At 38.6% G+C, this 26,333-nt stretch overlaps 1 protein-coding gene across 2 annotated transcripts in view; it reads right to left on the bottom strand.

Moving 5' to 3' along the window:
• LOC117296581 (E3 ubiquitin-protein ligase E3D-like) overlaps positions 1-26,333 on the bottom strand; it is a 57,361-nt gene that overhangs the window by 12,675 nt on the left and 18,353 nt on the right. The window contains exons 8-10 of one of the 2 annotated variants that reach the window (XM_033779601.1): positions 17,593-17,834; positions 12,186-12,324; positions 6,493-6,977 (exon numbers count right to left, since the gene is read on the bottom strand). In XM_033779601.1, coding sequence (XP_033635492.1) covers positions 6,957-6,977; positions 12,186-12,324; positions 17,593-17,834 — 402 coding nt within the window. In that variant the 3' untranslated portion in view covers positions 6,493-6,956. Of the gene's footprint in view, positions 1-6,492; positions 6,978-12,185; positions 12,325-17,592; positions 17,835-26,333 lie in introns of those variants that run through there. The other variant, XM_033779600.1, reaches the window with a different exon arrangement.

Here is a 26,333-nt window from a genome sequence, read left to right as displayed (position 1 = left end):
CAAATTATTGAATCAAAATGGGTCTTTACATCAGTCCAAGCAGCCCCATGGGTTAGTCAATAACAGACGAAGGCAATACACGGGAATTCGATTTCATCTTGGATTGATGTTCCTTCACTACTTGCAGCTACAGTCAATATTAGTACAGTTCACCAGAAATCCTGCCCGTTACAGGGACACTAAGTGTTGCGCTCGCAGGAACAATTTGTACTAAAGGTTGTACTTTAATACCCCCATTAGTGCGACGAGTCGATGACTAGACTTCGGGGCTGGAGGCCATCTAAAGAGCGTAAATGTGTCGGTATTAGAGACAATCGATCATAAACACGCAACAATCAGACTGGCACCAAAGCAGTGAAGCCGTGGTGCACCCCTTCACGAAGGCTCTCATCCACCGGATAAGAAGAAACAAAATCATCCTTGCCCTTAACACAAGAAATGAACCGGAAATTTGACTGCAAATCTTACACCTAAATTCGTCACATTAAAGCCATTTGCACGTGACACGGCTAAATTTTGAAGCACACGAGTTTGTTAAATACCAAGGACAGTCAAGAACTCACGAAGAACTAAAAAATGAAGTTTTTAACCCGGTTCATACTTCATGAGAATGCGATATGAATTCGGACGTCACAAATTCGCACAGGAGTTGATCTGTTTTCAACTCCTGCAAAACATTTGCGGCGAAAATGGAGCTGTGACGTCAACGTTTACATCGCATTCGTCTTCGCAGGAAGCGCAAAAAGGTTTAACATCAGTTGAACAGTATGATGCTTCCTCGCAAATACTTGCCTGGAAATAAATAGCAAGTGCTTGGCTTACTTCGATCGGGGACTGGTTGCCGCCTCCATTACCGGCAGTTAATAATAATAACATCATTTACATATAGCTCCTTTTCATGTTAGTGATAACCAGGACAAAAATGCGTACCCAACCCGCCCCCTCCCGAGGGGGAATCGCTCTATATGCAGCCCGTATGGCTGTTCTAATTGGTGCATCAATTATCGGTAAATTCATCATCATTTTTTAAGCGCATGATACCAAACAAGTTCACAATGTTTCGTTAATAACCAAGTTGTAACGAGGTCATAGTTCGCGGGGATGTTCCAGATTGCTGCCCTCATGTGACTGCGAGAGGCCAACGAGTAATGTGCAAAGGAATGGTTTTACAGAATGTACATTTTAATTGCATTCCTCGGATTAAAACAATAATCAAACAGAGATAAGTCAAGCTTTGTAAGTTTCATTTTGGGCAGGTTAATTTTTTTTACGGTTTAATCCCCTTTGTGTTCATTATTAATACATCGCATACAGTGCAACTTTGGAATATTACTCCTGTGGGATTCGAACTCACCTCTCGCATTTCTAGGATTTCTTGGATAGGCTGTAAACAAATAAACCGCCAAGGTTGCAATGTGCACAATAAACAGCAATAGTCTCATCACAATAGACCTTATGCACATGACGTCATTTCAGTACGGCGCACCCGCATTGGGGTCAAAAGGAGGTTGTTCATTGGCCAATCTATGTGCGTTTCGATTGTTTCGTCACCGTTTGACCTCAAAGATGGCGGCTGGATGACGTCAATACATAAGGTCTATAGCACAATACGACTCTTGCACAAGACATTGGACCAAATAATTGTATTATTGCATTTCACAAGTACATGTTGCTCATTACAGAGCACCGTGTTAAATATTAACTTGCTATACTATTTGCGGTTTTTGAAAATAAAAGTCTATTTTATTCATATATTTGACCCTACAACAAAAAGACGAGAAAATCTCCAGCTCGAATGTTCCTAATGCATTTCTCATAACCTTGATTGATTTGAACAAATGCAAAATAGAAGAACACTGATCGATGCAGCATCACGTCTCTGGCCGACTTATTTTACTCCGAGCACATTGCCACGATGCTTTAGAATGATATTGGTGGATTAACTTTCAAACGAATCTCCCTTTCAGTTCCATCCATGTACTTGGTTTTAATCCAACAGCACGAGAGAACATAAGTCAGTCTACTAAGCGACAAAATGACAAAATGTATTTCTTCGCCGAACCCAAGATGGCAAGGAACGCATTACGTTTTAATGCGAAACGTTTTTCTACTTGAGCTTTTCATCCGGTAAAGGGCTTTCAAGGGTACTGATTTTAATAAATAAACCACAATTCTCCATTTAGTGTTCATAAGTTGTATAGTTGACTTTTGTATTCATTCTATTGTTTATACAATTATACTCACATTTTGTAACAGTTGTAAATTATTTTAGTTTATGTTATTTATCTATTTACTTGTTTATTAAATTCATTTAAAAATATGTATGTATTTATAATATATTCATGTAGTTCATTTTTTGGGGGTGTTTTTGTGGGTTTTTTCTTTTTTTTTTTTTTTTTTGGGGGGGGGTATTAGTACTTTTGATCACTGCTAATGATTCTAGAATAGTTTAGAGAAATTGATATTTGGTGCATGTTGTTAACTCCTACCCCTTTAAAACAGACATCGAGCAATCAGTCGCTCAGGACTGACTTGATTCGGATCTAGACTAGTTGGTACCGGAACTGCATCGAGCTCATCTTACATTAATATCAGACGTGATATGTCATACTGGCACTGAATCATTACAACATTAAGGTATCATTTATGTGCTCTGAGACAGAATGCGGTCCACCGAATCAATGTTTTTGGCCAAGGGCAGTCGAAGACCATTTCTTTAATGCTACTGCACAACAACTATGCAATTGCATCTTTTTAAGCAAAAAATGTATTGTCAATGACGAAAAATTTGTCAAATAGTTGTCTATTTCGATCTTGATTTCGTTAAGTTACTTTTAACAGAGTCAACACGACCCCCCCCCCCCCCCCTCCATTATCATAACGTCACTTCTTTATGGTTCACCAAGCATGGAACGTTGCTGCACTTGATGACTTTTTTTCTGTTGATGTATTTTTAAGTTATGTGCGGACCCAAAATGATCAGCGATGCTGGATATAAGTCCCCCTCGTTAAAACAGCTTATCAAAAGAAATATGTTTGCAGGTGTGTATTTGGTCTAAAGAGCTTCGTTAAAAGTTAACAAAAAAACACACAAATATTACAACCAAGGCCTAGCACCCAAATCTTGCATAAATAAATTTAATAAAATCTAAAAATGGGTGTGACGTTAATTGTTTGTTTTCTTTATTCAGTTGTTGCTGATGTGTTTTTCTGTTGTGATCAATTTGCTTTGGCAAGGTAACTTGTGAACATTTCTCAATGAATGCCTTTTTTCACAGATTGCTTGAGTGAAGTATTTCTCGAAAGAAGACAGTTTAAGCACGGAAGAAGGAACTCCATGGTTTAAGCGCTTCAGAGAATAAAGAAGGCACATCGCCTTCACAATCCCTATGATGATTAAAATTTCTTGAAACGAAACGAAGAGCCTCAAAGACACTAGACACTATTGGTAGTTAATCAAAATAATTGTTTGCGTGAAAACTTGGGCCTACTTGGCAACGAGCAATGGAGAGCTGTTGATATTATAAAACATTGTGAGAAACGGCTCCCTCTGAAGTAACGGTAGTTTTGGGGAAAGAGGTAATTTCTCATTAAAAAAAATTAAATACTTCATGTCTGAAGCCTTTATTAGGCATCTGAAAGCACACACATTTTGTGCAACAAGGGTGTTTTTTTTTCTTTCATTATCTTCTTGCAACATCGATGAACAATTGAGCAAAAATTTAACATATTTGTTATTTTATGGATATGTTGCGATACACCAAGTGAGAATACTGGTCTTTGACAATTTATACCAAACGTGTCCAACCGTCGATTTCACCAAACTCCTTCTTACTTAGAATTAATCTTAGGACTTAAGACCAGTTACGTTGAACACATCCCAAGTTAACTCGTCCTAACTCGAGATAGGATTAATCTTAGTTTTTCAGGAACCGGCTGCAGTGCATTTAAAGGCAATGGACACTATTGGTAATTACTATAAATGAATTGTACCATAACCTTACTTGGTAGTTAGTAATGGGGACAGATTGATAGTATAAAACATTGTGAGAAACGGCTCCCTCAGAAGTGACGTAGTTTTCGAGACAGAAGTAATTTTCCACGAATTTGATTTCGAGACCTCAAAATTATATTTTGAGGTCTCAAATCAAACATCTGAAAGCACACAACTTCGTGTGACAAGGGTGTTTTTTTCTTTCATTGTTATCTCGCAACTTCGAAGACCAATTGAGCTCAAATGTTCACAGGTTTGTTATTGTATGCATATGTTGAGATACACCAACTGTGAAGACTAGTCTTTGACAATGACCAATAGTGTCCAGTGTCTTTAATAGACGGATGGGGAGGCCTGTCTAGAGTTATCATCTTTGGGCATGGCTGAACATAAGACGTTCTATAACCACCGGATTGATTAAACAGTGCTGTATGATATCATTAGTCATTTGCTCTATTAAATTAGCCCAGGGTAAGCAAGTATCATTCATCACATTTATCTTGGGTTAGACTACCCGTTAGAAATGAACACCGAGTCCAGATCAAAATGTGACATGCTGAAACTACGGGCAAATTATTCCTCTCTCATTCATGAACATGTGCTGCTTCAAAAATACGGGGACTTTCATTAAGGTAGATTAATAATGTATGGTCAATTATTATTACACTGATATTCCGAAATTATTTTCTGCGAAAAGGTAATTGGAAAATAATAAGAAATAAATTGATGTTGAGGTGATTACATTTCAAAATTTCTATATTTCAACACGTAAAGGCGAGGGCTAATGCTTGTCCAGGAAAGCAGTGGTTTTTGTTGCTAAAATAAGGCCGTGTCCGAAACGACGACTTCGGCTACAGCTACGTCTAGATCAGCGAGTCTACCAGTGTTGAAGAATAGGCAGACGCGCGCGATCTAGCCGTAGCTGTAGCCGAAGTCGCCGTTTCGGACACGGCCTTATATGCTTATTTGTGGTGAACACTTTTGATCAGAAATCTCTCCCACATAAGGTTCAATGATTTGTTTGTGTGGCAAAACACAAATACATGCAATGAAAAATACGAAAATAAACAGACAAATAAATGGACAAATACATAAAACAGACAGACAAAATGAAATGACTGAACCTTACAACTCAATAATAATTCGATGGGAAATGTTTAATAGTATTTTATCTCTTCGGACTACCAACTGTTCCTATGCTTTAGAATACAAATAATAGCGACAAAAATGAAGACAAGAACCCAACATAAAAGTTAACACATTTCTAGAACATCAATGTGAAGTTCAAATTATTGTGTTTTGATTATTATTGTTTTGGTTTCAATAAAGCTGGATTGTATTTCGCTTTGCTCCTCCAACAAGCTCTCTTGGTTATTGTTTATCTTGGCCTTAAATATTCAACAAGGTAGGTTTAAAGACACTGGACACTGTTGGTAATTGTCAGAGACCAGTCTTCTCACTTGGTGTATCACAACAATATGTACAAAGTAACAAACCTGTGAACATTTGAGCTTGATTGGTCATCGGAGATGCGAGATAACTATGAAAGAAAAAAAACACCCTTGTCACACGAAGTTGTGTGCTTTCAGATGCTTGATTTCGAGACCTCAAATTCTAAACTTGAGGTCTCGAAATCAAATTCGTGGAAAATTACTTCTTTCTCTGAAACTACTCCACTTCAGACGGAGCCGTTTCTCACAATGTTTTATACGACCAACCTTTCCCTATTACTCGTTACCAAGTGAGGTTTTATGATAATAATTTTTTTGAGTAATTACCAATAGTGTCCACTGCCTTTAAAATCATAGGCCTAGATTTGACAAAATTGTCAATTCTGATACATCTACAATGTATACGCTCGGTGTTCATACAAAACTTATAACTGGTTAACTTTCAAGGCCTGATACTTCACTGTGACAAAGCGATTGCCTCCAATTCCTTGGTGGCCTTAAAATACTACAGTCGAAAGTTACTATTTCCTCCTAAGGTGCCCTTGACAAAGGATCAAGCCTTAGTGCCTTGGCATTTCAAAAACTACCATGACACAGGCCTGACTATACGCACGTAATGCCTCGGTTGGAGAAGAAATCGTTTCTGGTGGCGAGATCAATCACAGTATCTTGATCAATGCTATGACACTAATAGGTTGATCCCTATACAACATAGTATACTAATTTGTCTACAGGCGCTCTCTGGTCATCCCTTATGGACGTCATCGGGATAACATTTCCTTTGATTTTTACAGGTTAATCTATAACACTATCTATTCCTATAGATAGGCCTATCAATGATACTTAAATGGGTCGTCTAGCGAGAATATTCATGTGTTAAATTTCCTTCCGGCGTATTTTAGATACAATCGAATGGAGATCTTGAGCCTTGGAAAAAAAAGTGGGTAAACGGAGCATTTTCCCCCAAGTAACTGAATGTGTTTACTAGTAAGCCCGCAAAACACTATTCTTTTATATAATTTGCAGGCATTGCACGGTTAGATGTATATTCGGTTCGGTTCTACTTTGCTGAGTAGACTATGTTCTTTGATAGCTTGGCCATACTTTTTATTCTATACTGGGCGGATTATCATGATTTTTATTCTATACTGGGCGGAACGCATAGGACATCGGCCGGGACTACTTATTTTGTTTTAGTGGATCGAGGGGACTTCTCGCTATCAACTTCACCACCGCGGAGAGAGTTCTTCAAATCTCGCCCATCTTCGTCCCGGTGTGAAGTCTCGTGCTAGCCTGATTACAGTGGAACTGATTCTAATAGAGAAATATGACGGCTACAGTAACTACACTAGCCTATACAGTGAAGGTTTTCAACCTATAAGCATCTATGACATTTCCCTTCGAAAATGAGAAGAAAGAAAAATAGTTAAATTGACCAGGTGACGGAGTAAACTGCCGGGGCAAAAACATACCATCGGATGAACTCGAGTGCTAAACCGGGATAATCTCGGTCAAAGGCGCAAGTATCCAACCTGGAAATAAAATTGAAACATTTTTTGTTTTATTCTTATCTGAAATCTTAAAAGGGGGAAAGATAATTATTCCAAATAAAACTGTTGTCTTGTCCGCATGCAGGACATTCATTCAAAGAATGAAAGACCCCTAACTTTTATGTAGACCAATTAGCTGTGATGTGATGTGCAACCTTTGGGGCACCAAATACAAAGTGCATGCTGGAGGCACCGTGTTTTGCCCTTGAAACGTGACACGGTAATGTACAAATGCTGGTGCAAATTGGATTTTGCCAGAAAGTTTACCTGACACTTTTGAAGAACAAAAAACCTGTCCTGTGAAAAATTAGACTTGTCAAGTACAAATTAGAGACATTATTGTTTCGGTGTGTGCAATTAACATTGGAGGCGCTTCTAGACACGAGTACAAATCACGTGCTGCCTTTATCCACCAATCAATATCAACTTGTTCTGGCCAATCAAACACATTCGCAATTACCAAAAGAAATGACGAACCTCGAACAAATTAAATCTCAATGTGGCACTCACATAGAGCAAGGACTTCAGCATTAATGCCAGATGCCCCGTAATGGAGGTACATGACAGGAAACAATGCATAACAAGATGCATCACAACACTTTGTTGTGAAGTCCTACAGCAGACATCATCCTGCAAAATCGAATCAGTCGAATTCATATCAAGATCACATAGAATGGCAACGTGACGACCATCGCAAAAGAAGCAGTAACACTGGGTGTCAACAACCTTTAAGTCATGTCGTAAAGGACGCCAAAACCCCCGTATTATCAAGATTATCACAAATTCAGTTCTCAAAAGCTCAAGAGTTTGCTTTAATCCTCATCCTTGAAATGATTGATGCTTGTATACGAGTCGTCACTTACTTTTAATATTTAGTTGTCGTAGACCACACATTGATGCTTATACCCCTATCAATCTCGGGATGAACAAATTTCGGTTTAACATTTGACAAACATAAAATAAAATGGTGTATGGAATAAGCGTTACGTGAACCAATATGAGCTCAATAGATACCTTTATAAACCTGATTGATCAGTCTTCAAGTAAAACGCAATGGCCCACTACTCACTTTCCCCTAAACTGGAAACTTATTCAGCAAAATACACACTTGCAAAGGAGCATTTAAAACACTGACAAAGACTGACTCAAAGTGACAACCTAAGTATTGAGGTGAGGCGCTAAGACTTTACAAACTTAGGAGCCAAGTTTTTATCAACTTGTGTTTTTGTTTTCTCTATACATGACGTACTAGCAATCAGCACTAAAGCAAGAGAGTGTTTGAAGAACGGAATACACGAATTGGCACACTCAATGTTCTTCCTCCTGGCCCATCCACCGACTCACTTTCCACTAAACCGGAAAAATGTGTTCCTCAAAATACACACTTGTAATTGGGCGATTTGAAACAATGACAAACTGTGACTCAAATGACAACCTATGTGTTTATGTTTTACATTATAGCGTCTTAAAGGCGCTATAACTTTACCAACTGAGGAGTCAAGTTATCAACTTGTATTTTTGTTTCTATATACATGACGTACTCGCAACCAGCACTAAGGGCGAGACAGTGTTTGAAGAATGGGAACGCGAGAAGGGTGTGTTAGGCGCCTCTGTAGGAGGTACCATGCCTGGCTGTCGGCCAGTCCAAACATGTATCGGTATAGACAGAGGGAAGATTCCTTGTAAGAAAACATGCTGACTTGAAATGAGATACCTACTCTAATTAACCGCGCCCGAATGCCTTTACTTAAATAATACTGTTCTTTAAAGGGGATGTTGAGAGACACTTTGTATGTAACAGATCATCAGCACATTTTGTGAGCTAAAAACTCCCTGGGTCAGAGCTGACCCAGATCCCGGGCAGCCTGATCCTTTTCCGTGTCAAGCTGACCTCGGACAAAGTTTAAATTGTGATTTTTAACTCTGCGACAGTTTGACTCATTTATGGATGTTTTAACACGGATCATTTTAACACAGATCATATTAAACTCATAAATAGGTCGGGCACCACTGGAACCGGATCCGGGTCAATTCAGACCGGAAGATTTTAGAGTGCATGCAGATGGGTGTCTGGGATACCATGTTACGAAAAGAGAACCCATTCTCTATGTCACTTACAATGCTGCACGTTTTCTAAACCCAGTTTCAAAACTCTGTCAAACTCCTAAACTTTGGAGGCTCTCGCAGACATTCAATTTAAAAAATTTACTCTAATCGTTACAAGCATGTTGTGACGAACGTTATACAAATTAGGGGTGCAGATGTGGTGAAGCATCCTACCGTATGGTATCTTGCTGTGATTGAAGTCATCTTCTCGGCTGGGCGTAAATTATTATCAATCAGTGTCATCTTCTACGTGTATCTTACTAATTCATCAACACGCGAGTTGGTTGCATCTCAGAACTGGTACTTCACGGGGCAACAAAGGCAACACGTCTTGGTGTACCGAATAGTGCCCTTTGAAATGTTCAAACGGTATTTTACTTTCTCTCACAGAGGTGTTCTTTCAAAAGAAAAGCAGCCTTGCCCTACGGCCTATAAACAACGAAGTATCTATTTGACTTGACTTTACACTGTCTATGCTCCTATACTCGGAAGCTTAACACAACCATTGTATGATGAAAAACCAGGGTTATGGTGACAAAGTTTGTTACAAGAGGCATGCAAACTTTTTATGTAAAGATACCTTGGTTTACATCATTAGGTAGCAACTTAGTTTACTGTAGAAAGTTTCTTACATCATGTTGTGAACAAAGTTTTAACAGTACTTCCATCGTAACCGGTAATCACAAGCTTTAAACCATGGTTGTTGCATTGAAGTCATCGGTTTATTAGGGTTTTCTTTTTCGCCATCAGATTCGGACTTTCTCCTATCTATCAGGCATGTCGATTGAAGAGACAAGCGATTTTTAGATAGGGAAAGAACCCCATGTAGCGGCCGGTATAAATCGTGCGAAGATAATAAAGTGTTTTCGCGCCAAAGGTTTCGCACCATCGGACAGTCCGCAGGTGTTAAACCAACCATAGCATGGGGGCATCACAGGGCGGGTTTCCCAACTCCCTTGATGGTTGCTTCGGCCACACAACTATCTACAGTATAGATTGAAGATACCTGATCATTGATAAGGTATATGATGGGTAATTGCAGCACCTGGAATGCAAGGTAGCCACAGAGAGGCGCAGAAACCCGCTGTCTTATAGTGCAAAAGTAGCGTCCCTCGTCTCACCGACGTCTGTTTGATGCCTACGTCAATGACAACTTCAATAAATGAACGTCAAGATTTCATATCAAACATCATCATACTGTTCGAAACATCTTCATACTGTTCGAAAAGTCGAGACCACATTACCTCTTTTCGGAGCCAACACTCACACAAAAGAGATTTACACATGGTTGTACCCGCAAGTTTAATATTTATTTATTTCTTCCTACCATTACTTGCATTTAAGATCCTAGGGATCAACTCTCATTGCCACATGGAACAGTCGTTGGGTCTGGGGTTTGATTTGATGATTTCTCATCGCAGCTGCAACAGTTGCGCCCAAAAGATAGCAAATGAAACACCCGCTCTTATTTTGCAGTGTTACTCTATTTCGGCTGTCAACGCGCCATTTGCGGGGTTTACAAAATGAACTTAGTATTTTGTTTTGGTAAATAAATGTCACCTTTGAAAGAATTGCACAAGTGTTTTTCTGTGAGGGCTCCAAAAATAACTTGAAAATTGTACCAACTTGTTGAAGGAGTGGAACAAATTTAAACTCAAACTCTTGTGACAAAACTACGGGGCTATAACAGTGCCATACAACTGGTTAAGATACCCCGTAACGATGACATCATACAGACTGCTGTCATCTCAATATAAATATCAAGGAACGATATCCAAAACAAAAACATGTCATCATCCCAAGACGAGATGCGAACCTCCTAAGATGAGGACATTTCTGCGCCTTGAACACCCAGGAGGGTGGATATGTGCGCATTACAAGTCTCATTATTATTACTATCCTAAGATGAAGACATCCTAAGATGAGGACATCCTAAGATGAGGACATCCTATCAGCAACATGTCTACTTCTAAAAGTTAATTTAGGATGGCAACATCCTGTAAAGTGGGATGTCCACATACTGAAATCTGAGAACTCCTGTCTAGTTTGTTTCAAGATGTTGTCATCCTGAGATAAATTGTCTCAGTCAGTTGAAATCTTATTTCCAAGGTGCCGTCGCCATTAGTTAAAAATCATTGGAAGGTCAACTTTCTACCTCAAGGATCTTGTTTCTTTGAGACATTCTTAAAATCTTAACAAATTGGTTGGCACTTACAGAGCGGACTTTCTTTATTCTCCACATCGTCTTAAAGCAATAAACGCAGACAGGGTTTTTGACAAAACGTGAATAGGAACCCACTGAATTACTGGTGTAGAACAGAGAATTATGTTGGCAAACATAATTCAACATTTTTACGATAAACTAATAGTAAAAGGATAGTACTTACATTAAAGAAAATGTGAAACAAGATATTGTAGGGCAATTATATTCAATAAGAGGGGCGCAGTGTTTGTTTAGAAAGACAAAAGCATACATTATACAGTCGAGAAGTCTCTTTCCTTTGAATTAAGTTGATCTATACAGTGGTATCTTCTCCTGTTTTTCACCTAAATGAACCACAGATCGCACCCTACCTTGGGCAAGGTAATATTGTGTGTTTTTTCACCTACAAGGCTATCACCCTACATGTTTTTACATATGACAACATTGCAAGACACTATTGAAAATTTAACAATGGATTGCAAACACCATTGGGAACCTAAAGGTAGGGTCATAGATTGTCTTTTATCAAGTTAATGCTGAATTATCTGCAAATTTTGTCACCAAAAATTGTTGCTTTCCACATATTTTTTTTGTCTCATTTAAGACAAAATATTTCCGTACGATGCTTACCACTATTACCATCTTTAAAGTCACCTGGAAATATATATATTTTTTCAAACATTAGAGTATGTTTCTGGGCAATAAAATAATTTTTTGAGTAATTGTTTTTAACGATTTATATGCTTTAAAAAAATTATAAAGTTGTGTGGGGGTGACTCCGCCTACCCCTTTTGTGACGTCAATCGAGGCAGACCCTACCTTAAAAGTACTGAGAACTGTTAGCATACTATAAGAAACAAAAAGGATTAAAAGACTCTTACCTTAAAGCCATTCATTTGCCTAAGAGAGGCGGGTGTGTGCTGGTTGCTATCTGCTAATAACATCATTAACTCCAAGCAGGTAGTCTTGGGCAATGGTACCGCTTGTATAGATAGATCTTTACTCCACTGTTGATACACACTGCAAAATCACAAACAAAGAGTCGAAAATTTAAGAAATGAAGATTCTAACTGAAAAATAACTTTGGCAAACACTTGTTGGTTAAAAACAAGTGTGTAAACAAAAGATTGAGCAAATCTTCTAAAACACGTTACTCGTAATATTTAAGGTTACACATAATGTAAGTTTTGACAAGTTAAGCTCTGAAAATCAACAGTGCCAATTCCCTGGAAGTTTTTGACAAGTTTTTTTAATATCTAATAAAAAAATAAAAACCTCTGATGTTAACAGAGAGTTTCTTCTATTGCATATGACTTGCTACGGACGAACCCTTGTTTCCCTGAACTACAAGATTGTATGTCTGTGAAATGTAACACGTGTTAACATGTTAGGATTCATCTGTGTACCATCATAAATGCACGGACATACATCTATTGTACAAACAAGCAAATTTTGTCAGAACCTGGGCCCAATTTTACGGAGCTAACTGTTAAAACAGAACATTTTGTGCTTACTGTGGATTTTCATAGCGCTGCTAAGTGGAAGTGTCATGGCCTAGCAGTTAAGAGCACCAAATTCAAACTCTGGTGTTTCTGATAAGCAGAGTGTGGGTTTGAGTCCCACTCGTGACACTTAAGCAGCAAGACACTTAACCATTGCTTTGTCCTTTGGATGTGTCGTTAAGCTGTTTGTCCCTTGTGTTGTGTAACGCATGTAAAATAACCCAGTGCATGTATCAAAAAGAGAAGGGGTTTGCCCCGGTGTTCTTGGCTAGATTGGCAGCATATTGCGCCACAGCAAGGCATGCTAAATCTAGTGAGCGCTTCAAACGATGTAACAATGCAAATCAATGGTGATCATGCAAGCTGGCCGCCTAAATTTCTTGCTAACCTGTGGACTACGCTTACCCTTTAAAAATTTGTCCGTTGCAGTTAGCCTGAAAAATTTGCTTACCGGTAAGCAGCCCTAAGATATTGGCCCCGGACATGTCAGTTGAGTTAAGATTGTTGATCTTACTCAAATCCTTCAGAAGGTCACTTTGAACAAACTAATCTGATCAATGCAGGGAGCAGTGAGCAGAGACTTCAGGCAGAAGTCAGTGGATTATGCTGGATTATATAATGGTGAAGCCATTATTTCTGATAAAGCAACTGACATGAATGACTGGTTGACATACATGTAGGAGCTATGCATTGTTCATCAAGAAAACACGTTTTTATTATTTATTTATTTACTACACAACATCCCAACTAGGAAAACCCAAAATGGTACATATACACTCATAACTTCCTCCCTCGCCTTTTCACGTCTTACTTCACCTTCAATAAAGACGTTCATAACCACAACACTAGTAACAACATGCATGTCCCATTCGCTGTGGCTAGGTTCAAAATATCTTCTAAAAAGTTCCTTATTTGCCAGAATGTGACATAGTTTCAATTACCTATATTCTCATTGTAGTTTTTGCTTACTTTGTCATTGTCATTTTCTCCAGTAGTTTGTTCGTATGTATGTCTGTTTGTCCGTCCGTCTGTCTGTCTGTTTGTCTGACAGTCTGTCTGTCTGTTTCGTCTGTGTTTTGTCCTAAGCATGTACCTTTAGTTTAACTATTATTTTGTTATGTAAAGGCAAGCCGCTACAAGCTACCTGGCTTATTTTGGGCCTTGCCTCCACGCGTTTTCCGCCAGTTTATTATTTTTGTTCTGTCATTTATATATACCTGTATGTATTACTATAATATCGTGTCATGCAAAATTTCAAATCCTACTCATGTAATGATGTTACAAATGTACTACAAACCTCACTAGGTTTTACATGTATGTACACCATGCAAAGTTTTAAATCCCACTCAAGTACATGGTGTAACTGCAAACTTTACGAGGTTGGATGCTGTTGTATGCAAACTTTCAAATCGTAAGACATAAAACAATTGCCAAAATACAATGATAACATTTCAGTTTTATACAATGATAACGTTACAGTTTTAAAACATCCACTGTATAGAAGTTCAATGTTATAGGAAAGACAAAATGCAATCCGAGCATCAGCGGGAAACGACTTGAAAGTGAAAAGCATCCTTGAAGGCTACTTTAATCAATGTCTTACTAAAATGTTTTTATTGCGGAGAGGATGAGTCTGTGTATGATAGTAATGTTGATGCTGACATTCTAAACTCAAGGGCAGGCTCAAAGTGTCTTAACGTACGCTCCAAGCAACTGCAATAATGTGTAGTCGGAACAGTCTTTAATGGAAGCTTGTCCGTAGGGATGTACACTTTGTGCGGCTCCTTTACTTGTATGTTGGGGGAACAATAAACAAGTAAAAGGTATCAACATTAATGAGTGGTACACTGTTTTTCAATGATGCCTGAAAGCGTTTGCTTGCCAAGCAGAAACACTTAGGTCTAGATGTAATATACATGTAACTCTTCCACCCTAGGTACTTTTAATAAAGGCACTACCTGGTTCAGGCACTTAATGTCCTACTATCCCACGCCCAGAACAAATTCTAGTGGAGTGTTTCGTCAAATATACGCCCCAACAAGCCTGACAAAAGCAAGTATTTAAAGCAAGGATCGGCAAACAGCACAGGGTAAGAGTCAATGATCACCAACAGGTCTGAAACTTAGGATCCAAATTAAAGGGGGCAAGTTGAAAAGGTGCCAGTCTGGAGTTATTACATATTTCAAGGAAATTTGGAGAACAGTTTCCTAGATAGAGAAGTAGATCAAAGAGCATTTCTTTGAATCCGAAGAAAATAAAAGCTTTGTTTTCACGAGGCAGACAAACAAAAGGTCTTAAACTAGGATCCAAATTTAAGGAGGCAATTTGGAACGGTGGAATATTAATGAATGCACTGGTCACAAGTCCATCCCTTCACAGATCAAGTAACCAATGATAAATTGCAACACTAAAGAGCAACAGTTGACTGTTAAACTGAAGCAAGACGAAAGCCCGGTTTCATAGTTCCTGCGAATGCAATTGCTGTACAAATTTTGAAGTCACAAATTCACAGCGAAGAATTCAGAACAGTTGAACTTAGCGCAACAAAACTCGCTTCACGCTTGTAATTAATAGCTTCAACTAGTGGAAAAGAGTACTTCAAACTTCCTTTTTTACTTGTAAACTGTCGTGATGAAATGAATAACATTAAAATTGAAATTCTTTAGCTATATAGTTCTATAGTTAACGACACCTTCTGACACATGCATCATGTACATTCCAAAAAGTTATCTGTCTGATCCTAAATAATCGTATTGCTGCCTTGGGCAACCTACTTGTGCAACCTGATCACCCCACAAATTATATATCAGCAACAACAAAAAAGTCAAACATTGTGATACACACATGTATCTATTCCCTTCCTTGGTATTCGATACAATGACTGATTATTTTCTTGTTGATACAATAATAATTGAATAGAAAGTGATTAATATTTATAACTGATCTCCACCATAGGGAATTATGGCTTGAATTCTTAATATTATGTCTTGCTTTAAAGAGAGTGGACACTATTGGTAATTGTCAAAGACCAGTCTTCTCACTCGGTGTAGCTCAACATATGCATGAAATAACAAACCTGTGAAAATTTGAGCTCAATTGGTCGTCGAAGTTGCGAGATAATAATGAAAGAAAAAACACCCTTGTCACACGAATTTGTGTGCGTTTAGATGGTTGATTTCGAGACCTCAAATTCTTAACTTGAGGTCTCGAAATCAAATTCATGGAAAATTACTTCTTTCTCGAAAACTACTCCACTTCCGAGGGAGCCCTTTCTCACAATGTTTTATACTACCAACCTCTCCCCATTACTCGTTACCAAGTAAGGTTTCGTGCTAATGATTATTTTGAGTAATTACCAATAGTGTCCACTGCCTTTAAGGTGATCATTTAGCAAATAAATGGTGAAAGTTTGGTAATTATAACAACATGTATAGAAGCCACAAATGGCCTTAGTTTACGGATACAATTGCCTCACTGCCTGAGTGTCTTAAGATGAATTTTAGTGCTTTGTAAAATCATGGCCTGCATTTACTTTTCTCTAATCCCCTTTCCCTTTTTTCCCTTTTCTTGAATTCCCCTGTGTGGTCCAGGTTGAACAAGGAATTATCTTTTGAGGTACACTGTTTTTTGTTTGTTGTACAAGACACTAGGCCACTCCCGTAGCTCAAATCCCCACGTACATCTACAGATCCAAAAAAATGACTAGGTTTAAACTTCTTGAATATATCCATTAATTGAACACAGTGGGATATTGGTTCTAATCATTACTGTTATACCCTAACCACTAATGGAATACTGCCCATTTCTTTTAGAAGTGGTCCTCGGTCCACTTTTCTCACCAGGTTATTATATTGTATATCCATTTCTTGCATTTTACACCATTGAAATATCACAGCGAAGTCCAACACTTGAAGACCAACTTCCATTAGCCTAAACAGCGTGGGGGCAACTGTCATTCGAAAACTTGTCTGCAATTACAGACATGAATTCCAGCGTCGTTGGGATCTTCTCAAATTTAAACTGTAAAGTGACACCCAACCATGATCATGATTGCCTACGTGGGGTGTTATGGTGCTTGTGTCATTCTTTGTCATTAAAGATTGGACTACGATATATGAACATGTGTACATTTAGAATGTAGATTGTGTATGATCATCTAGTTTGGATTTGAGGTGTTTGTTCGTTGTTGGAGTGTTTCATTGTTTGTTTTACAAAAAGTATGTGTTTGTGAGTCCTTTCCCCATATCTCCTCCCCCTAATTGGTACAAAACCAGAATAAAATTGAGAATAAATTATAAACACAGTGCCACAGTTATACTTTTCTAAAACTATGAGAAGATTTATCTCAACGGCCGTTGGGCTCTTTCAAACCTTTTCACAGAGTTTAACAAATTTGTGAGCAGAACTTTTTTTAATTCAAGTTAATGTTAAGGTGCAATATTACAAATTTTCACAGGCTTGTTATTTTATTCACATGATGGGATACACCAAGTGAGAAGACTGGTCTTTGACAATTACCAAACATTTTCCTTCCCTTTAAACTTGTTTACAATGTGTATTTTATCATTTGATTGTAATTTTGATACTTTAAAACTTCGGAATGTTGCGATTTTATCCCAAACCTCAAGTCTTTGAAAACTAACTACACTTACCGATTGTGTAACACATGTACAATAGCACCTCACTGCCATGTTAGGTGCAGAGAGACCATAATAATAATCAGTAAAACACTGATCATAAATCACAGGCCTGACTTTTACCAAACAAAATTTGATCATACTTGTACCTTTTCCACTCTTGGTCCCACTGAGTCTGGTAGAGTACCTTGACAATCTTATGAGCGTTCATGTCGTGCGTCTTGACTCTTTGCCGAGGGGTGCAGCAACATTTATCCCGGCCTGCTGCTTTAAATGATGATGAGCTGCAACATGATGGTAGAGATTGATTGCCATGGAAATGGTTGCCGAGCTGGCCAAGTGGGAGGGCATCACTGGTGAGTAGCAAGGTGTCTGCACTCAGTAACCATACCTGTTAAAGTTTCAGTCGGTTTGGAAATAATAGTTAAATCAAACATACAGGCATTGATTTAACACACAGCACTGGCAGTGTTTTGGCTGGGGTGCCCTTTGCAAAGTTCTAATACAAAGTTACATGGTCCTAATTGGAGTGCCCTTGTAGAACAAAATGTAGAACAAAATGACTAACACGGGATCTGAACGTGAGACCTCTGGATTAACAACCTAGTGCCCTCCCACTTTCAGGGCTTCTGACAGGAAACACTGAACAGGGACTGACTGCAAACAATTGGGCATAGTTTATGTTAGTAGAGCACCAGTATGTTAATCCAGAGGTCACAAATTCAATTCCTGTTCTAGTTTAGTGTTTTCTTTCTTCAGCTTCTAAAACCACACTAATTTTAAGATTTTTTCAATTGATATCATTGGTTAGGCCTAGTGTATTCATTGCAAACTTATAGGATTGAAATGAAGTCGTTCTTCTAAAACATGATACACTGCCCTAACATTCAAACAGATAGCAGTTTATCTATCATCCAAAACAAACTTGATGATATTGAATGGTCAGATGGTAGGAGGGTTGACTGTATACTCTTGAGGTGCATTCACCACATGAGCATACTGTATGTGTACGCGTACGATATACATGCTTCATACAAGCTTGGGACTCAAAGATTATCCCGTGGTGTTAATTAATGAGGGAGTGTTCTCGTCATTACAATAAATCAAAGAAAGTAATTAAGATAATAATTAATCAAAACAATCAACCAATGTGTACTTGGTACGGGCACAGTGTGGTAAAGCTGGCTGAATCTGCTGAGCGCATAATGTAATTATAAATGTGTACGGATGGTTAAGGCCGGCTTGTATTTATTACCAAGTAGATCAATCAGCTATTAGTAGCACGGGGCAGCAGGGTAAGGGTTGTGGTGAATCTAATTGGTGTCGCATCCACATGTGACAGGTTTTGACAACGTCAGCTGTAATGTCTGGAAGGGATTTCATTTTGTTACAACTATTCATTTATTTTTTTGAGAAAGAGGGAATTTCTCACTTAAATATCAAAATACTTCAGGCCTGAAGCCTTTTTTAGCACACAAGGTTGTGAAAAAGGGTTGTATTTTCTTTCATTACTCTCTTGCAATTTTTACGACAAATTTAGTACAAAATTTCACCTTTTTTTTTAATTGTATGCATACACCAAGTGAGATTTCTGGTCTTTGACAATTACCAAAGGTGTCCAGTGCCTGTAAGTTGATGAAAACATTCATGGGTGTTGTGATGTACATTGTGCCTCACCAAGCTTAGAATGTTATCTTTTAGAGGTCAGGCTGGTTTCAATAGACCGATCCACTAAGCTCCGCCCCATTGCGTATTAACCAATCACAGCGCAACGAAGGTCCGACACTAAGGTCCGACATGCGTGCGCGTATCTTGGCGCGCTTGGCGCGAGTTGTGCAGAAAGGCTTTGGAGAGCCCCACATGTTCTTGCTCACACGTGCGTTGTGGGCGGAGCCTACTGGATCGGTCTATTAGAAAAGAGCACATCCATTGGAAAATCTTCAAAGTCTTTAGGAAGCTTTTGAAGGGGCACCAAGGCCAAGAACAGAGACAACAAAGGAGATGGCCTCATGGCCTCCCGTGTGATTCCAGGCCTGCCTCATGTGTGAATGTGAATGTACAAAGCAGACGGACCTTGAGGTCCTCTAGTTTATTGCTCCATGCTCAGAGTGACACTGCATCATCAAGAGTTAATGACACCATCCATGATTTATGTACCTTCCCACATGCCATAAGCATGATCCCTGCTATTGTGTTCTTAAATGATGCAGATGGAAAGGGGGGGAGGGGGTGGGCATGGTCAGGTCTGCAAGAGTCATATTATGGTTGTATCAAGACAAACACTGCACAGAGAAAGCCTCTTGGTCCCTCGTTAGTGATATCACTCATCAGAAAGAAACAAGATCCACTGAACGTAAATGCCTCCACCTCCATATTGACTTACATCATGTCAAACCCAAAACTGCAGATCAATCAAGAGGGACAAAATGCAGAACGTATTATACACCCGGCACTCCTTTTTTTATGGTTCCACCGTATAAATCCATCACTCGTTATGTCGTAATATTTAGGCAGGTGGGAGATATCGCACTAAATGCCCCAGCCACTCTATGTGTCGTTTGTTTTGAGACAAAGTGCAATTTAAGTGATTCTCCTGGCCGGGAGAAGGATGTTGGGGACTGGAGAAGGATAGCTGGAGACTCGGAGGATGAGAAGAAGAGGAGGGGATATTAGCCTTCAGGCAATGACTGCCGGGAAATAGAGCAATTCCGATTTGTATTGAATGATGCGTGTTGCAACAAGCCATTTACTTACTATAATTGCATTACAGAAACCAAATGGACACATTCTCCTGTTAAAACACATTATCCTGGTACAAAATCATCTCTTAGTGTTACAGACTAAGAACAATGGTCAACCCTTTCTATTAAAAAACAAAACAAAATAGTAATTTGGGAGAACGCAATCTGACATCTACTTTGAGGCTGCAGGATATGTTCAGCAAGATGAGTTTTCAAAGAACAAAATCCACACAGCAAAGAAGATTAATTTACATGTAAGTTTTGATGTTTACAAACTGAATACATTGATACCTCACCATAATACATGTAATACATGCAGTACGTGTATGCCTCGAAACCAACAACTTATGGTGTTACGACAAACCATGGAGGAAGAAAACAGACCATAATGATACCTCACCAGTCACCATACTAAATGTATGCCTCACACTTTATGGAGTTACCAAATGCCTTAAAAGCCCTAATTTATGGTGCTACCACAAACTGAATATTATATTGATCCAGCACATATGAACCTCACCATGTTACCTGTTTATGTATGCCTCAAAACCCCCAAGTATAAATGGTGTTACCACAACCTTAGTACATTGATACACGTACATGTACCTCACCACTCCATGCTGTGCCTCAAAACCCACCTTACCATTTTACACTGTATATGACACATCACATGGGGATGTACATTGTACAAGGGACACACTTTCCTATCTTAGGCGTTCACTTTCACTTTCACTTTCAATTAAGAGTTGATATCTCTCAATCAGTATTGAAAAGAGAAACAAGACATGTACAGTGTGTCTACAGTATAATCTGGTTCTTGCGTACCTATCACTGTAAATCATAAAATACAGATAAACTCCAATGCACTTTTAATAGCATACTCAGCTGTTTTTCCCCACTCAAAATTTTTGTTTTTCTGTCCATTTCAATTTTTGTTTTTCCCTCCTCTGGTATTTCACGAATTGACCATATTGTAACGCCAGGATCAATTTGCATACGTTTAAGTGATGATGATTGCTCAAGCCGACTTGGAAACGTTTTGTCAATTTCTCCTAACACAATTTATCACATCTGTGCCTCGCTCCGGGTTTAATATTAACCCAATGTGTAAAATGCGATAGCATCGGACTTGTGCCGGATCTGATGGCATTTTGATGAAATGAAATGAAGGAATTTTTATAACGAATCTTAAAAACATCTGTTGTGAGCTTGTTGCTCTGGTAAGTATGCCTAACCAGCAGTTGCTTATCACTGTGTGGCGGGGTCAGTGTACATGGACTACTGTTAATTCTTGCTGTTGATGTGCAATTAAAGAAAATAACTTTTAAGTGCACACAACTTGGGAAGTGCATCAAACGAGTTAATTAAGTGTTGATTTGTAATACTTCAGTCATTGCTGCCTTAAAGTGCATCCGAGCATTGCTCAGAAGGTCAAGTTATTAGCCTTGTCACTGAGGCTACAGGGACTCTGTGTATTGTACAATCAGAATTGACATAAATTGCTTCCCTACAACCAAGAGTAAATTTCCACATCATCTTGGATTGACGTGAAGGGAAACGAAATGCTTGATCAAAACCATTGCATGACAGTTTACGGCTGACTAGTGACCTAGTTTATTTTTATTACGAAAAAATTACTTTGACTTTGGGGGCAGAAATTTGTCAAGTTGTTGTAATTGTTTTTGTTTTAATGGAAAATGAAGTATGTGTGCAAAAGTGAAATGTTGTCTATATGAATATGTGCAAAAGAAAGAAATCGGTTTAAGAATAGGAAACACTTTCCAATTACAGGGTTATAACCATCACAGTGTAAATTCTTCTTCAAAATTAAGGGGAAAAAACTTCTTCATAATCACTGTATTGTAATTTTATCAACTTGTTTTGTACATTTCTAGCGACAATACATTCGACACTGGCCTGAAACGGGAAGTAGACAAGGCCTCTCAACTGCCCCAGTTCTGGCACCAGTAACCCTTTAAAATAAGAATGCCATGGTCATTTAAATGACTTCATTTGAATGCCCTACTTTTTAAAACGAGAAGCTAAGCCCTTTCCATAGCTTCTGAGTATCGGTTACAGTGGCTCTCTAGCCTTATTTTTACAGATAAATCCCCCTAGGTCGACACATAAGGCCAGGACTATTTGCTCAGTGATGTTACAGGATCAAGTTATATTTTCAGTGTAGACATCATAGTGGGTAAATATAATGTGCCATCAATTTAAAGGGAAGACACACTTGTACACTACATAGTTGGTGAATGGTGAATAATTGTTAACACAATAAATAGGCCCTAGTGTTTACAATCACAAGCCCATAATGTATGTTTAGTTATCGTTCACTATGGTTTAAAACTTGTCTGTAATGTGTGATTATTTCAACATGTTAGTTGTACAGTTAAATGCTAACCATGTTAGTTGTAGAGTATAGTGATTACTAGGTCAAAATTCTATGGACATGTCACCTTGCTCGCAACAAACGTGCATGTATTCGGAGTTCAGGTGAAATTAACAAGATAGTTTTTGTGTGTGTTTTTTTCTCAGCAAGTAGAAGCTGTATGCAGCTGAAACTATCAAAGATTACCTTTTTATCTTTCTTTATAACTTTGACTAAGCTAACATCATTAAGATGACTACCATTCGAAAATTTGATGTCATCCTGATTTTGGTAAAATTATCCTGCTTATTTGTGCTTAACAGAAAACTTTTAGGCAATGTTTTCTGCCTAAGAAAATCTAGGATCTTGCATACATGTACATGTACATGTACATGTAGATACTAGGTCAAACAAGTGTATGTGAGTGCTACATGTTCGGCATGTACACCTCACAAATGAAGATAACCACTTTAAACTGTCCTAAATGTGCAGCTCGACTTGCATACATGGTACAACCAACTCAGTAGACAATGATGGCATACAAACCATACACTGTATGCACCTAAAGAAAAGAAGTCAAATATTCAGCAAGCCTACGGGGGAGATTTAGAACTGGTCTTGCTGGCTGGGTGTCCAGTTCTCTTGTAGAGTGGCAATAACCCGCTCCACACTTAGGATGAAAATGAGACTAGGGAGACTCTGAGAGAACAGTGTGGTTATGTGTCCAATTAAGGAGACAGAGAGCAGGAATCAAATTTTACTTTCTCGGTATCAATATCTCTGCTCATCAGAAATGTTAGGTTTGGGTAAAACCTCCAAGGGTTAACTTTCATGCAGTAAAAAAAATAATCACTTGTCATTTAAGACTTTAAAGAGAAAATAAATTGAGAATCTTCCGATTCTAAAGTAGGCCTACTCGTGCAGAGAATCAACACTCAGTTTTGCCATATCAGTTCTGAAGGCCAAAAACTGCAGGCAAAATATACTGTAAAGAACTCACCAACCAACACCCCCCCCCCCACCCCCCCCCCCCCCCCATTCCCCATCACCAAGCAATAATGAAACATACAGAGTTAATCTTTCAAAGAATCTACATGTATCTAACAAACTACCAGAATAAGTTAATTCTTAATAGCACCCTCATTCTTTGTTGCAAATGGGTGACTTTATAGGGGGGCGACTGGGCAACTTTGACTGTGCCGGGGTGACCTTCTCAGGGGTGACTGTGACAGAGGGCGAAAATGTATGCGAGGAGCAGCTTTGCAAGGGGGCGACTCTTTGTAGTGGGCAACTTTGCTAGGGGGGAAAGTTGACTGGTTCCCAATGTAAACCTGTTAACTCTACATTGCACATTCAGCCATGTACACTGTGAGTTTTCCATTGGGATTTGTAGTCACCTGGAATTTTTTTTCTTCAAACATTAGAGTCTATGTTTCTGATCAATAAAATAATTTTTTGAGTAATTTTTTGTAACGATTTATATGTTAAAAAAAACGATAAAGTTGTTTAGGGGTGACTCCGCCTACCCCTTTTGTGACGTCAATCGAGGCAGACTTTGCCTCGATCGAACATCGAACACACACGTGCTTCGAGAATCCGGAATACACCACATATTTTGACATGAAGAGAAAAGTTATTTTCTAAAACATGACGCCATCCCAACAACTTGTCCAGCTAGTGGGAAGTCGAACAAGGTACTGAAAGACGTGGCGAACCTAAAGGAGCAATTGCCTATCGTGAAAAAAAAATAGGACATTGTTTCATTACTTTGAGGGCATGTTTTTAGCTTGCGCCAAGCGTCACTATCTTGTGTTGGCACTGCTTGCAATTCAGCATGTAGGCATCATACCGATCATGTATCCAGGCGTAGTGTACGGGGCCAGACTACTCATTTTCTCTTCAAATATCGCGCCTCGATTGACGTCACGAACAGCGCCCTCTCGGGTAGGGCCTACTTTTAAATTTGTAAATAAAATGTAAATTAATTTTTTAGAACCTTAGTTAACTTTTTATCCATATTCAACTCATCAAAACACATATTTTAGTGACAAAAGCTTTATTTTGACAAAATACCACTTCCAGGTGATCCGTGGGTGGATCCGGGGAGCATTTGGGTTTGCTTTCGTCACGGCTGGTTTATGTTGAGGTTTTTGTTTTGCGGTTTTTATTTAGGGGGGGGGGGTTCTCACGTCCTGCATCTATGGGTTTTGTTTACATTATGTTTTGTTTTTCTATCGTCTGCCATCATTCTGAAAGATGAACCATCGTTCTAAAAAAAAAAGGATGGCTTCAGATTTGAAAAAGAGCCCAATTAACTGAGTAATGATGGAGTCAGGTTTGCATTGTTAGGTTACGACACCAACCTTCATTCCTCCTTGATCATGTTGATACCTGTGACTTACATTTGAACATGATCGTGATGATGTTAACTGTCAAAAGTTGACTACAAATTTGAACCAATTGCAATGACTGGCACGCTATGACATCTGGGTATGTTCATGTAGGTCTAGATTGCTAGGAAGGCTGCCGACTAGTTTGATGAAGTTACTTGTATTTTTCCTTTTATGTCTGTACATGTACACCCCATGTATGCCTTATTTAACCAGGTCTGCATGCGGAAACAGACTTTTAACTTTAGTTTTGTAAAATGGTAAATAACATTGAAAGCTCCAAGGTGTTTTGATGCAGTAAATTTTCAACAGATCGAGTAGAAAAACAAATCCCAAGTCTCTCAGTTCTCGTAAAATGGTGTAAAACTCTGTTGTTTTTGATAGGCCGCCTACATGTACATACCATTCCAGTGCAAATTTAGTCAACATCCCAAAACATCCAATGATGTCACATTTCAAATGAGTACATTTTGGAACAGGAAGTTTTTAGTTTAGGCCTATTCCTAAATTTTGATGACACTTTAATCAAAACAGCACTGAATTTGACCTTTTTAAACCACAGGAATTCTTCTTTGAAATTTACAAATCGACTCGTTGTTGGTGTCCAATGACATCATGTTTCAAATCTCAAGGAGTGTCTAATACAACAATACAACAATTGAGGTTTTACAATGTGAGGTTGGGGACCTTTTCCTAATTTTCAGAAGCCCCTACTTAATACTTTGTATGAACATACACATTGCTTACATACATGTACAAAGCTGTGTTTCTGTACTGTTGTACATGTATAACAGGTACATGTATGTGCTTTGTAATTAAAAGGTACTCAACAATCCAAGACAGAACTAAACCCACTTGCCAGATGTGGCTTTAATAAATTTACTTGAGTCAAGAGCTGATCAGAGATAGTTTATCGATTGGTTCAAGAGATGCCCTAGTCATCAGGATAATACCAATGATCTTATATATCAGAACCATCGTTTGTTCAGATGTTTCATTGGATTCCGAGACTGGCATAAAAACCAATACTGAATGTTAGCTTTTCTGAGTGTTTGTTTTCGGTTCATTTCACTCACATTTGGAGTGGATGTTTACAGTCAGTCTCTAGTAATCAATTGATACCCTTGTATTATGACGACAGTGTAGGGTTCATGCACCATTGAAGCGAAGTTTCATTCAGTTGGCATTTCTGTATGGATTGTGTGGTATGTTATGGCCGAGCGGTCTACATGTAGTTCACCAGACCTGAGCTATGGTGTTGTCAGCTGCAGAGTGTGGGTTCAAACCCCAGCCATGACACTTGTGCCCTTGAGCAAGGCACTTAACCATAATTGCTTCATAAAAAGTTGGGAAGGTATTGCATTTTGTTCAACTAGACAGGCACC

This window comes from Asterias rubens, chromosome 11 (assembly GCF_902459465.1).
Source record: "Asterias rubens chromosome 11, eAstRub1.3, whole genome shotgun sequence".
NCBI lineage: Eukaryota > Metazoa > Echinodermata > Asteroidea > Forcipulatida > Asteriidae > Asterias > Asterias rubens.
Note: the sequence above shows the minus strand (reverse complement) of the source record. Positions and strands in the feature narration are given on the sequence as shown.